The sequence below is a fragment of the Talpa occidentalis genome, unplaced genomic scaffold (genome assembly GCF_014898055.3).
Source record: "Talpa occidentalis isolate TD23 unplaced genomic scaffold, MPIMG_talOcc4v2.1, whole genome shotgun sequence".
NCBI classification, from domain to species: domain Eukaryota; kingdom Metazoa; phylum Chordata; class Mammalia; order Eulipotyphla; family Talpidae; genus Talpa; species Talpa occidentalis.
Genome location: NW_026555331.1, coordinates 152,786,734 through 152,800,365, shown reverse-complemented (window position 1 = coordinate 152,800,365; position 13,632 = coordinate 152,786,734). Strand labels below are relative to the sequence as shown.

At 61.2% G+C, this 13,632-nt stretch overlaps 1 protein-coding gene across 1 annotated transcript; it reads right to left on the bottom strand.

Annotated features, from left to right (window-relative positions):
• Positions 1–391: 391 nt before the first annotated feature.
• On the bottom strand, positions 392–6,872 carry AOC1 (amine oxidase copper containing 1). Its single transcript, XM_054691928.1, is given in 6 exon segments — positions 392–680; positions 907–1,039; positions 1,357–1,642; positions 1,884–2,297; positions 2,300–3,476; positions 6,843–6,872. Coding segments are annotated over 6 exon segments (2,307 nt in total). The 3' UTR covers positions 392–413.
• Positions 6,873–13,632: the final 6,760 nt, after the last annotated feature.

Below are 13,632 nucleotides of genomic sequence, written 5' to 3'. Positions count from 1 at the left end.
GTTCAGGGGCAGCTCCACAGAAGCCCTCGGGGCCATGTCGGCATCGGAGGCTGGAGGCCTCGCAGCTTTGCTGGCTCTTCTGTCTCCCTGGGGCTGGTCTGGGGCGCGGGCTTGGTCCCCACGGCCTCCCCGGGAGGGAGGGGGCTGCCAGCTTCCTTCTAACCAACGGGCGGGGGCGGGCCAGCCTGGCGTTGCCCTGCCAGAGCCGCTGTGCTCAGACACGCCTTTCCGGGGTGCGGCCGGCCCAGGAGAGTGGCGGCCGCTCCAGGTGCCCCGGGTCATGTGCACCCCCACACGGCTGGTGCAGGTCTCACCGCCACTGTGTCTCCCCCAAGAAGCAGCACACGGCGCCGAGCCCTGCGGCCTTTATTGTCCCTCTCTGGGTGCTGGGGCTCCTGGGGGGGGCGGGCCCCTCACACGGGCCTGTAGGTGCCATTGTAACTGAAAGGCGGGGGCTTCAGGCAGTCCTGGTCCTCGGGCATCCAGCGCTGGACGAAGTTGGGGCCGTGGTCCCGGGGCCACACGATCACTGTGTCTCTGGACGCCACCGACGGGTCCTCTGGGAAGAAGTTGTAGGGCCGGAGCAGGAAGCCCACGGAGTTCCCGGGCGTGGCGGTGTTGGGGATGTCCTCGGAGTGGGGGATGTGCAGGAAGCCCACCGTCACCCAGGCCACCAGGTCCTGCGGAAGAGAGGGCGGGGGCTCAGGGGGACGGTGGCTTCCGCGGGCTGGATGGTGCCTCTGCGGCCCCGACATTCCCGGCTGGGTCTGGGAACTTCCTGCAGCCCCTCGGCCCCCGCTTTAAGGAAGGCAGCTCTGGGGACTGCGGAGCCTGCCCCCGGGGGGTGGGAGGGCACAGATCCCTCGTGTGGGGGGCGGCTGGGGCTGGAGGAAGGTGGGGCCGTACCTCGTCTTCAATGTTCTCGTTGTTCTGAAGAAACTCCTCAAAGACCACAGGGGGATCCCAGGGGTCGTTCTGGTTGTAGATGCTGCTGCTGCTCAGCTCAGACTCCCGGTACTTGGTCACGGCCAGGGGGTACCTGCATGCAGAGGAGCAGGTGGCCTTGGGCCCGGGGTCCTCCCAGCCCCCTGGGAATGTCTTCAGGGTCGGTGACGGGGAAGGTTACCGCTTCCCCCAAAGGAGAGCGCGCCACCTGCGAGTCAGCAGCCCTGACCACTGGCAGCTGAGGCTCCGGGGCTCAGCACACCTCCCCGACACTGGGGCACACGCCCGGGCACGCACGCACACAGGCACCCCGACACACAGCGCAGAACCTCCCGGCAGGAGCGCAGACACACGCACACGGGAGCCCTGGGACGCGGGAGGAGCCCCTCCCCAGCCTCCCGTGCCCCTCACCTGGCCCAGGTGACAGCTCGCTCCTCCTGCCAGCCCGGGGGCAGCACCTGGTCGGCCATCGAGTGGATCTGCAGCCGGTAGCTGCGCTTATGGCCCCAGCGGTTCGTCTGGGGGCTGGTGAAGAGCAGGTACTTGGGCAGGGGCTTTCTGAAGCGGAAGGCCGCCTGGCGCTCCCGGGAGTAGCCCCTCTGCTCCAGAGTCGGCTGCACCAGGCGGTGTCTGGGGCTCCAGGGGTTGGTGATGTTTTCGAGCTTCATCTGCAGGGTCTGGAAGCTGTTCCTGGAGCCTGCAGGTGCGTGAGAGAAGGACGATGAGAGCCGGGCCTCCTGCTTGGACGGGCTCCCTCTAGACAGCATCCCAGAGCAGACGGGGCGCGGTGGGGCTGTCGGGGGCCACAGAGCTAGCTGTGGTGCGGAAGGCGAGTTCTGCCCCTCCGGGAGATTCAGTGCAGTGTCCCGGGGAGGGGACGTTACTGCTCAGTAAGGAGGTCTGTCTGGAGGGCTGTTCCCGCCCCCCTCGGGTCCTACCTGCCACATCCAGGTCCACGCGGTAATGCACCAGGTGGGTGTGCATGTTGCCAATGAGGTGCGTGTGCAGGCGGGTGCCGTGGCGCAGCCCCTCGGGGGTGTAGAAGGTGGCGTGGACGTAGCCCGTGGCGTGCATCTTGGCCTCCATCACGCCGCTGGGGTAGAAGAGGAAGTCCCAGATGTAGTCGTAGTTGTAGACTGTGGAGGTGGTGCGCAGCACCAGCACGCGGCCCGGGAGCCCAGCATAGAAGTTGAAGCCCCCGCTGAAGTTGGAGTTGAAGTGCCGCCGAATGGGCACCCCGGTGGGCATCTCGAAGATGCAGAGGGCCCGCGGGTAGCGCACGGGGCCGTCGGAGTCGTAGTGGTGGAGCGCGTCCCGGAAGGTGGCCGTCTCGGGGCAGTCGATGCCGGGGCTAGCTCGTGGGTGACGCTGCCCAGGCCCCAGCCCACGTCGATGTACTTGGTCTGCATGCCCGCGGGCGTGTGCCCCCCGTACAGCGCCGCCGCCTCCTGCACGCTCACCTCGTAGGCCACGCGCTCGCCGCCGAAGCGCACGTTCAGGACCTGCAGCCCCGAGGAGGAGCGCAGCCGGAAGGCGAAGCTCCAGCCCCCGTAGAGCACGACGTTGCCCTCCAGGCGGTAGCGGGGCCCTTCGGGCTGGACCTGGCGCGGGCCGGGCACGGCGATGGGGCTGGGGAAGTCCCCGCGCACCTGGTAGGAGGAGAAGAGGGGCGGCTCCTCGGGGGTCTCTCCCACCTGGCCCATGGTGCTCACGTCCTCCAGGACCACGGCGTCCACCTGCCCAGCGTGGTACTTCTGGGCCAGCTCTTCTGGGCTCCCGTAGAACTTGCCGTTGTACCAGACCTGCTCCACCGCCCAGGCTCGGGCGTCCGTGCTCCTGTGATCCACCAGGAGCTCCAGCCCCGTGGGGTGCAGGAAGAAGCCCTCCACGTAGCGCTGTAAGATGAACCAGGTGCGGCGCTCCCCGGAGGCCAGGCCGCGCGGCGCCACGTCGGTGAAGGTCAGGCAGCGGGAGCTGCAGTTGAGCAGCGAGAAGCCCGTGGTGTCCAGGAAGAACTGGTGCAGCGGCCTGGTGGACTCCTGCAGGACGCCGTACAGGAGCTCGGTCTCCACCTCCCCCAGGGGCCTCCCTGCCCAGTGCGCGCGGTGCCCGGGCCTGGGCGGCAGCTCCCGCAGGTAGTAGGGATGGGGCAGGGGCCCCACGGCAAACTCGGTGACATTGGGGTGCGCCTGCGCTCCGAAGAAGATGATGGCCCGCGCTTCCCGGACGGGGGGCCTCTGCCCCTTATCCAGAAACCCCAGCACGTGCTGCTTCTTGGGCAGCAGCATCTCGATGAGGAACACCGAGTTCTTGGCCACCGTCTGCACTTTGGAGGACTCCAGCCGCAGCTCCTTCCGGGACCAGAGGAAGCTGCGCACGGCCTTCAGCTCCTGGGCGCTCAGGTCTGCGAACACCGCGGCCTGGCTGCTGGCACTCGCCGCCTGGGAAGGGCGCTCTGCTGCCGCCAGCATCTGCAGCGCCAAGACGGCCGCCACCGCCCAGCCCAGTGCTGGGCGCTCTCCCCCATGGCTCTGGAATGCAGCAGAGATGCCAAGTCAGTTGGTTTAGGGGAGAAGGGCTTCCACCGGCTGGTCTTGGACCAGGGGGCCTCTCAGCTTGAGGTTCCCTGCGGCCCCCGTGCCTGTCTCAGAACCGTGGTCTCCCTTTAAAGCTGTCGAACTTGACCTCTCCAAGGTGCTGTCTGCATTGGCCTAACTCAGTCACAGCTATGTGGGGGCCCCTGGTGCTAGGATACCAGCCTGCACCCCGACAGGCAGCTCTGGGCGTGTGCATGGGGGAGGTGTTTGCCGGGTGCCCTCTGTCAGCTCATGAGATACTCAGCTCTTCTCTGCTGGGTCTCTGCCCTGCGATGGCTGTGGAGATGCATCTAGAATCCTCCCCGCTCTCCCTCCTCCCCTGAGGGTGCTCCCGCAGTGGTGGCTTTGTTCCCTGGACAAACGGACATGGCCTGCCACAGGCCCTCCCTCTGCCTGCCTTGTCTGTCTCCCTGGCTCTGGCGGGAGGCCCAGGCACCCACATGCACTCGAGCAGGAGATGGGGGGCAGATCCAGAGCCAGCAGGAGACTCTGGGATGAGCACTTATTCTGCTAGCACCTTCTGGCCAAACCTCTTTTTTTTTTTTAAAAGCAAGCAAATACTGGGCCTCCGGTGGTGCAGCGGTTGAGCGCTGGGTTGCGAAGCTGCCTGCAGCCTCTGCGGCGCCGGTTCGATCCCCGGCTGCTCCCCGGCCACCGGGGAGGGTCCCACATGGTGCGCAGACCTCTCTGCTGCCCGCTGCTCCCCAGCAGTGTACTTCGGTCCTTCTGCCTGCTCTGCTCCCCGCTCTGGCTCTGGTGAATTCTCTCACCCTCCGCTCTTCTGACTGTACCCAGTGCTTGTAAAAATAAATAAATAAATAATAATATTTAAAAAAAAAAAAAAAAAAAAATAAAAGCAAGCAAATACTTTTCTGACCAGTTTTAGATTCACAGCAAAAATGAATGTGGCCGCCGCCTGCCCCTGCTGCGGACGTCTGCCCTGAGCGGTGCGCGCGACACCCTGAACCCCGGTGACATGGCACGATCCCAAAAGTCCAGAGTGTATGCGCGGTCACTCTGGTGCTGGGCCGCCTGCGGGTCTGGGCACCCTGCATGTTCTCCTCTGGCCCCAGCAGCTTGTGCCTGGAAGCGGCGGGAAGGACCGCCTCTGGGCCGGGCCCCTCGGCTCCCCCGGGGCTGTTTCCTGTCCTCCGCCTGCCCGCCTCGAGTGTCCCCGCAGGACCTACCTGTGTGCTCTGCTCCGGGTTCGCCTCCGCAGTCAGCCTTTGTCTCTCACCCTTTCAGCTTTATGGCTGCACAGTCCCCGCCCCGAAGGCAGGGCCAGGGCGAGGCTCACTAGGTGGGGACCTGGGGCTCAGGGGCTTCTCTGGAGGGCAGTGGCTGGAGCCAGTGCAGGGGACTCTGGTGGCCCCGCCTGGAAGCCTCCTGCTCAGGACCCACGCTCCCAACTCCCCTCGTCTTCCACGCGGCCCCTCCTGCGTGCCCAGCAGCGCACATGCCCCGTCCTGGGGCCTGGTGGCCTCCTGCAGCAGAGGCGCGGGCCACGGAGCTGCCCTGTGTCGCCACGCGAGCTGCAGGGCCACTCTGTGGAAGGGGCGGGGACTTTCAGAGGCTGCGATGGGCCGATGGGACACTGAGCAGTCGGGAGCTCACGGGGCGGATGCACAGACCAGGCAGGGTGGGGGGTACAGACGCCGAAGGCAGAGTTTGCCCCGAATGGAGAGAAGGGAACTTGAGGCAGAAGAGTTTGGGGAGACACCCGCTAGTTAAGACTCTAGAAGAAGTCTTAGTAGCTGTCCTGGAGACCCGGCCAGGAGTCAGAGAGGAGGGAGGACTCGGAGGAGAGAAGGGGAGAAACCTCGGGGCTGCTGAGGGAAGGGGTGGGGAGAGGCAGCTGGGAGTGGGGGGCACCTGTGCGGGGAGCTGCCAGTGTGCCTTGGTCAGATGGAAGGGCAGCAGGGCCGCGGGAGGAGCTCCTGATCGGGGTGTGTGGCTTCGAAGAACCAGAAAGTTCTTAATGCCCGTCACCAAGTCGTGATAGTTTACTCTCTTGTTATGATGTGACTTCTGTACTTCTGGTCATTATCTTCCTGCTACTTCCTGCACATCATTTCAGGGTTTATGGGCAGTTAGATAAAGGAAGGATAAAATGTCTGGTCAACCTGACCTTGTCTGCAACCCCGGAGGGCCTTTGGGAGCGAGGGGATTAGCTCTAAATGCTAAATGATTGACAGATGACTGCCTGATTCTTTACCCTGTCTGGCCTGAAGCTTTTTTTTTTTTTTTTTTAAAGATTTATTTATTTATACAAGAGCTGGGGTACAGCCAGAGGTGTGAGAGGATGAGAGAATTCACCAGAGACAGAGCAGGGAGCAGAACAGGCAGACTGATGAAGTACACTGCTGAGGGGAGCAGCGGGCGAGGCAGGAGAGTCCTGCCATGCCATGTGGGTTTTTCCCTGCCTGGCTGGGAATCGAACCTGCACTGCAGAGGCTGCAGACAGCTTCACAGCGTGGTGCTCAACTCGCTGCACCACCGGGGAGGCCCTGGCCTGAAGCTTTGAGCGTCGATTAGTCTGTCTCTCTTATGGGCTCACAGGCTCCGTGGAAACTTGAGAATTTGGGTCAAAGAAAGTTCTAGAAACAACCTGCATTGGGAAAGGCAGTCTGGTTCTGTTCCGCAAAGGACATCATAACTGAGTTAACAGGGTGAGCACAGATTGGGAGAAGATACTTGGCATGGTGAGCGACAAAGACCACACACAAAAGGGCGAAGCTTGCCCCTAGCTCACACCCCCACAAGCACCTGCTCAAAGTGGAAGACAGACCTAGAGGGAAACATCAAACTGCAAATGACCCGGAAGGAAACACAGGCGTTTTATTCTGTTTCTTAACCTTGGGTTCGTCGTGGGATTCTTAGCTGTGACCCCAAAGCACAAGCAACCAAAGGGAAAGAAAGTGTTGCTGGTGTCCTCAACATTGTAAACTCGTGCACCTCAAATACACCACCAAGAAAGGAAGAAGCCCACAACCGGGGGTGTACTTGCAAATTGTGGATCTGATACAGGATACATAAGGAGCTCTTGCAACTCAGTAATCAAAAGGCAATTTGATTAAAAATATGGGCAGAGTCCCGGGCTACCACTGAGGGCCCCTCTGGCCCCCCTGATGTCCTGGCATCTGCCAGAGCTTCTCGATACAGGCACCAGGCAGAGTTTAACCACCTTGAAGTCCTCTCCAAGAGGGCCCCGGTGGTGGTCACGTGTGTGGTGTGGGAGATGAATTGGGTCTTCCCAGGAGAGGGACTGGCCAGGAAGGGGGGGGGTCCCAGCACCCACACCTGCTGAGGGGTGATCTCACCTGCGGGCATCTTGCTGTAGTTGGTTAACTGCCCCTCCTGGAAGGTGGCGCCCAGGCTGCAGGAAGCCTCCGGGGCTGGTGGCTGGAGACGTCAGCCAGCTTGGAGTGATGACGACGGGCCGGGCGCTGGGCCCACCTCTGAAAAGAACTGTCTCTGGCTCAATTCTGGGGAGTAAGTTTAATTTTGATCCCTTTATGTGGGTGAGTTGAAGCCACTTACATTGTTTGAGAAAAACATCAGGCCCCACTTATGCTAAGCCCCCCGCAGCAAACCTACAGCGAGTGCTGAGCGGAATGGCAGTTTCCCAGAACGGGACTTAGATCCGTCAGTCAGAGTCACCTGGTTGACATGGCGAGGTGACCTGCCAGGTAGACGCTGCCCCTCCCGAGCAAGGTGGTCTGACCGCCCCGCAGCCCGCTCTGTGGTGCAGCCTCCTCACCCTGCTCTCTCTCGCGCTGCCTACAGACGTCCAGTCCTGGGCAACGCCGAGCATCTTCTCTCTGCTGGATGGGAAGCCGCCTGCTTCACGAGCCACTGAATAAAACCAATAAGATCCTGAAAAAAAAAAGAGCAAATGTGTTTTTCCACAGAAAACACACAAATGGCCAATAAACTCATGAAAAAGTGCTTGACATCGGCAGTCGTCAAGGAAACGGAAATCGAAATCCCAAGGAGACACCTTCCACACGCACTGGGTGGGCGAGACCCACCAGATAACAACCAGCAGGGGTGGCGCAGCCCGCCCGGGAGGGAGACGCGCGCCGCCTCTGCGCCCCACAGACCTTGCCTCGGACGCTGAACCTGAGCGTCTCGCTCTTTCCTCCTGTTCCGAGGACGAAGGGCCTCCTGCAAAGACCAAGCCCCTGCAGGCCCTGGCACAGACAGAACCGAGACCGCCAGACGGTGACGAAAGCCGGCTGATGCCAGCCGGGTCACCAGGCCCCCGTCACGGGACGGGGCGCTGCCCCCCTCCCTTCCCGGTGCGGTGCCACGGGTTAAACCCCCTGCTCTCTGCTGGGTGGGCCGCGGCCTCAGACCCGGGCCGGGCCGACAGATAAATGAAGCCACTTTCCTTCCCCTCCAAACTCTGTTCTTGCCGGCGAAGGGAGCCCAGGGCAGCGATTCCGGGACCAGAGCTGGGGAGGCCGGAACCCGGAGCGCTGCTGTGGGGACGGAGCGGGCCGGCCTGGGGAAACGGGCCTCAGGCGACTGAACAGGGAGCTGCCTCGTGGCCGGCGAGGCCCTGCCTGAGTGAACAGCCCAGACAAGGGAGACGTGGAGGGCATGAATATGCGCCGCGGCTGCCCAAGGACAAAGGTGGAAGCAGCCCTCGGTGCCCAGCAAGTGCCCCGCTTCGGGGGGCAGCCAGGGTGCGTGCCCGCTGCGGGCGGTTACTCCCAAGGAGCCGGGTGAGTCACGCTCCGGCCCTGCACACGCGGCGGAGCCGCAGGGAAGGGGCCCTCGTGCTGCCTGACGCCCTTCTAGGACCGTCCAGACAGGCAGAGCCGCAGGGCGGAGGTGGATTCGGGGTTGCCTAGGGCTGGGGTGGCGGGGGGGCCGGGTCTGCTCCGCTCACCCAGTTGTTCACTTTAAATGTGCGTCAGGGCGTGTGAGCGACGCCCCAACAGGCTGTTTTCTAGATGGGGACAGGAGCTAGTGTCTCAGCGCACAGGATCCCCCACAAATGAGCCAGACGAGGTTGCCCTCCCCATGGAAAAGCAAGTAAAGACTCAGTCTCGCAGCAGGGGAGACGGAGGCCGCGCGGGCTGGGGCGAGCGGTCACCCACCAACGCTGCTCAGCGAAGCCGCGGCCTCATGCCCGGTGCTGCTGAAGTGAGGAAGCCGGACGGGCCGATCGCTGGCAGAGATGGGGGCCAGGACCCTGAGTGCCGCTCGTTGGGGTGCTGACGAGCTCCTGGGGTGGGCGCAGCCCAGACTGGTCTCCTGCTTCTGGGTGTCCCTGATGCTCACCCAGATCCTGGTGGCTCCCCACACCCGAGGCTATGGGGATGCAGCGCTGAGGCAATCTGGGGGCTGTGCTGGGCGCCAGGAGCAGATGCCCACACAGCACCTCACCCGAGCAGTGCTGAGGAAGGTGGAGAGACCAGGGTGGGGAGAGAGCACGCCCCACTTCCTTGGGGGAATCACCTGCACACAAGCCGCCGCCACCCCAGACACAGGCAGAAGGTTGTACAGTCACACCTGGGATGGTTGCACGTGTACGGGGGGACTTCAGGGGCCGTGGAGACGTGGAGAAAGAGCCGCCTTTGAGAAAGGACCCAGCTCACACGGGTGAACGGGGCCCTGGGGCAGAGGCGCGGGGGAGCCCGAGTTCTGACTCGGGGAGGACACAGGTGTGACGTTCCGGAACTGGAGCCCCTTCCCCGGCTCATCACGCTCTGCATTCCATGCACTGGTCCCTTCCCAAGGTAGGGGACCTTGATTTCTGAGGCGTGGTCCCTCCTGTCGTGGGTTAATGATTATTGACAGATAATACTTGGGCAAAGATTGTGCCTGTTAAGTTCTGGGCTGCCCACTTCTCTTAAAGGGGCAGCGGCTGGGGGTGAGGACAGAAGATGCTGAGAGCCCCAGGCCACATCTTGAAGTTCAGAGACGATTCAGAGGACCCAAAGGGCAGATTATCTCCCTAGAACCCCGGGAAAGAAAGGGTCCCCAGATGCTTGCCCTGGAGGCCTTGAAAGTGGGCCAGCGGCCTCACCTGGTCATGTCTCTGGCTACTGAAATCTAACACCAGAGGCCTCATCTCTGATTTGGGAAGACTGGTCTGCAAAGAAAAAGTTCTAGCATTTTCCGAAAGCAGGGCCACCAGCATGACTGCTATGCTGAGCCCGATGCTCCTTGGTAGGGTCTGTCTGTGCTTTGTGGGATGTTTAGCAGCGTCCCTGGGCTCGACTCACTAATACCTGCTCCCTCACTCCCCAAGTGGGACGGCCAGAATGTCCTCAGACATTGACAGCTGTCTCCTGGGGCGCTGACAACACCGTCCTCCTGTTGAAGCCACCTGTAGCTTGCAGCAGAGACCTGGATGCCAGTGTGGCCAGAACACAGCTGGCCCCTGAGGTTCAGCCTGGTTACTATTGCCCAGCTTTATCGAGATATAATTGACACATCACATGGTAGACAAGGTGCAGACTTGATACACTTGTATGTTGTAATATGGCTGCCACCCTGGCCTTGGCCTACATCTCCCAACTTCTTTTTGGTGACAAGATGTTTAATGCACATTCTTGGTGTCTTCAAGTAATCACCAGGCTTTGCACTAAATCCTCAGAACGTATTCACCCTCTCACTGGAAGTTGGCACCCTTTAACCAAGATCTTCCCCTGCCGCCAGCTCCAGCCCCTGCTACTACCTTTCTCCTGTTATCGTGCCCCGTTAGTGAGACCGTACTGTGTGTGTCTGGCTCCACCTGACTTATCACACTCAGTTAAGGCCCTCAACGTCCATCCATGTCGTCACACACGGCAGGATTTCCTTTGTCATGGTTGAGTAATACTCCGCCGCCTATGGAGCCCACATCTTTATCCATCTGCCTGTTGATGAACATTTAGATTGTCTCCCTATCTTGGCTCTCGGGACTCATGCTGCAGTCAACTTGGACGTGCAGATACCTCTCTGAGACCCTATTTTCATCTCCTTTGGATTTATTCTCAGAGGTGGGAAGCCGGGATCATATGGTTGTCGTATCTTCAATTTTTTGAGGCACCTCTGGACTGTTTCCATGGCAGCTGAGCTGATTTACCTTTCACATCCTCCCCAACACTTGCTCTTGAATCTTCCGGGTGACGGCCGTCCCAGCAGGTGTGCGGGGTACCTCAGGTGGTTTGGGTTTGCATTTCCCTGATGATCAGTGACGCTGGGCATCTCCCATGTTCCTGTGTCGACGTGTCTGCTTTGAAAAATTGTCTGTTCAGTGCCTCTGCTGGTTTTTAGCCAGTTTGTGCTCTTGCTATTGTTACTTGGATATTAACTAACCCCTTATCAGCTGCATGACTTGCAAATATCTTGTCCCATTTTATGAGCTGCTTTTTCCCTTGGTTGACTATTTCTTTGGCTGGGCAGTTTCAAGTTGTTCCTCCATCAGGTTCCTATGAAGATCCCCACTTTGTTGGGGGGTGAATGGTCAGCTGCCGAGGAGTCTTTATAAGAGATCTTGGGCTCCTGAGGGCAAAGACAGCCGAGAGGGTCTGAGTCAGTTTGGGCCTCGAGGGCGTATACTCTGGGTAGTGTCCAGGCCGCAGAAAGCTCTACCCTTTGTTGAATGCTCTATTAACCACTGGCTGCCTTGAAGTTCTTGAGTTCTGAGCAAGGGGCCTCACTCTTCATTTGAAACTGGGCTCTGCAATATGTAGGCCGCTCCTAGCTTTAAGGCCAAAGAGGGGCAGGGCAGGGAGGCAGCCCACTGGAGTGAATGAAGGTAGATGAACAGGGCTGATAAGAGAGAGGGGTGAGGCTGAATTGCAGGGGACCAGGCCAGGTGTCGGAAAGAGGCTCTGGGCGGATTGGTAACAGGTAATTGAGGTCAAAGTCTCAGATGACTGATTCTGAGCTTAACCCTTGCCGGCTCCAATTCTTTAATTCTCTGATTTGCTCTCCTGGCGCCTTCCTGATACAGGCCCCTTGTGGGGGAGGAGTCTGGACAAGGGCTTATTTCTCAGACAGTGAATGCCTGTTTGTGATGTGCCAGCGCTGGGTCTGGAGGGAGGTCCAGGGCTGCAGGAGTAAGACTGAGGGTCCTGTTTTGAACCAGGTCCGCTTGGCACTGGCATCGGTGGGCATGAGGAGGCCGCCGCTGGGCCGCGCCACACGCCCCCTGCACCCTGCTCCGTGAAGGACAGCCCTCGGATGTGGAGGCTGGGCCCCATGGGCCCCTTCTTCAGCTGGGATGTCTTCGTCTTCCATTTGCTAAAACCTGTGGGAGCCTATAAATAGCGATGAGACAGACATACGTGTAACACCATGCTTCACCCACATCAGCGCGGGAGCAAGGCCCCGCAGGTGGCCGGGTGAACAGGCAGAGCGAGGACTTCGCAGGGAGGGGCTGGGCCGGGCTGAAGGACATAAGCCAAGCGGCTCCGGCAGTGACTGCGGCTCGGCTGCTCCCTGGCCTGCACCCCCCATGCTGTGCTCCTTGCTGGGTGGGTGCAGTCTAGTTCCCCAAGGCTCAGGCCGAGTGAGTGGTGCTAAGGGAAGCATCCTCCCTAAAGGGAGGGGGAGCGCACAGGAGGGGGGTCCCAAGGAGGACAGGCCGAGACCATAGGTCAGCTCTGTCTCCCCGACGCTGGGAGGGACCCTTTCACATGGGTGGGCGGTTCTGGCTTTGTGTGTTGCCCACAGCTCTGGGGGGCTGGGGTTCGCCGTGCCGCGGCCCCATGCACATGGTCTTGCTGAAGCCTTGGGCCGTCCCGCACGCAGGCCCCTCAAAGGCCTCCCAGACAGCAGCGGGGTCTCTCTGGCTCCCAAACCCACAGCCGCCCTCCAGGTTGTGGCTTCTGGGGCAAGGAGGTGTCAGAGCCCCAGGAACATGAGCCCTGCCCAGAGCCCTGCAGAGGGGCGTGGGCAGCCCTCCGTGTGGGGGCGCAACCGGCTGTGAGAGGGGGCCCAGGGCGCTGGGAAGGACGCGCCTTTGCTCACGCTTTAGAGAAGCTTTAAGTACGGCTGACATTGATATCCGTATTAAAGCTCGAGCATCTCTGCTTCAGCAGCAATCTAGAGTCCTGGAAAGCAGGGCCAAGTCTGAAAGCAGCATTTGGGGGTAGGGAGTAGTCCCTTTTTGCACCTAAATAGGAGCTGAGTCTCCGATTTTAAGCTATCGGAACCTCTGGAGAAATAACCCGGGTTCCTGGAATGGGGCCCTGCGCGGAAGCTCCTGGTCCCCGCGCTGGATGAGGCACTCTGGCAGCCAGCCGGGGTTTGTGCTGCCCCGCACACCCAGAAGGTTCCCATTGTGTGAGCTACTGGACTCCCTAGAGGGATGGGCTGGCCTCCCAGGGGCGAGCAGGATGCCCACTGACCCGGTGGGCATTCGGGGGGTGAGCGGGCTACCTTAGCCTTGGACACTTTGCAGGCCTCCGTGGGCCTCCTGGGCTGGAGACTCGTGAGCGCTCAGGAGAGGCCTCTGGGCCCCACACATCCAAGTCTTGGCGGCACCTGCCTGTGGTTCCCGGGTGGGCTCCCCCAGGGGGGCTCTCGGGCCAGCAATCTCTTCCCAACTCTCGACTCTCTCATCTTGGAGTTCGTTGGGGCTCAGGGAAGGGGGTCTGTCCCCCCTCCCCAGCCACAGGTGATTCAGGAAGCTCAGAGCAACTCGGGGTCCTCGCTGCTCTTGGGCTCCGCGAGCCTGGCCCAGGGCTTTGTCCTCCAGAGTCCTCAGCATCTGCTCTTGAGGGCTTGGGGTTGCAAGCAAGGCAGTCATAGCCTGGAAGTCCTCTGGTTCCAGTTTCTGGGGAGACAGTGGACGAGGGTGTCATGCAGCTCCTGACACCACATTTGGGTGGACCCAGGAGCCTCGCAGCATCCTGCCCAGGGGAGGTGCTGGGTGGCAGCACCTGGAGCTCTGGTTGTGCTGGGGGAAATTGGCTTTGTGGGGGCACGGTGCTAAGGTCCCCTCATGTTGTCCACAGGGCCCCCCGTAGCTGGACCAACCATTACCACCACATTGCAGCCAAGGAAGCCAGAGCTGGGGTCTGCACCCAGGCTGCACTGGCCTTGGGTGCACCTTGTGGCTGGGGGTGGAGGCCCCTGATCC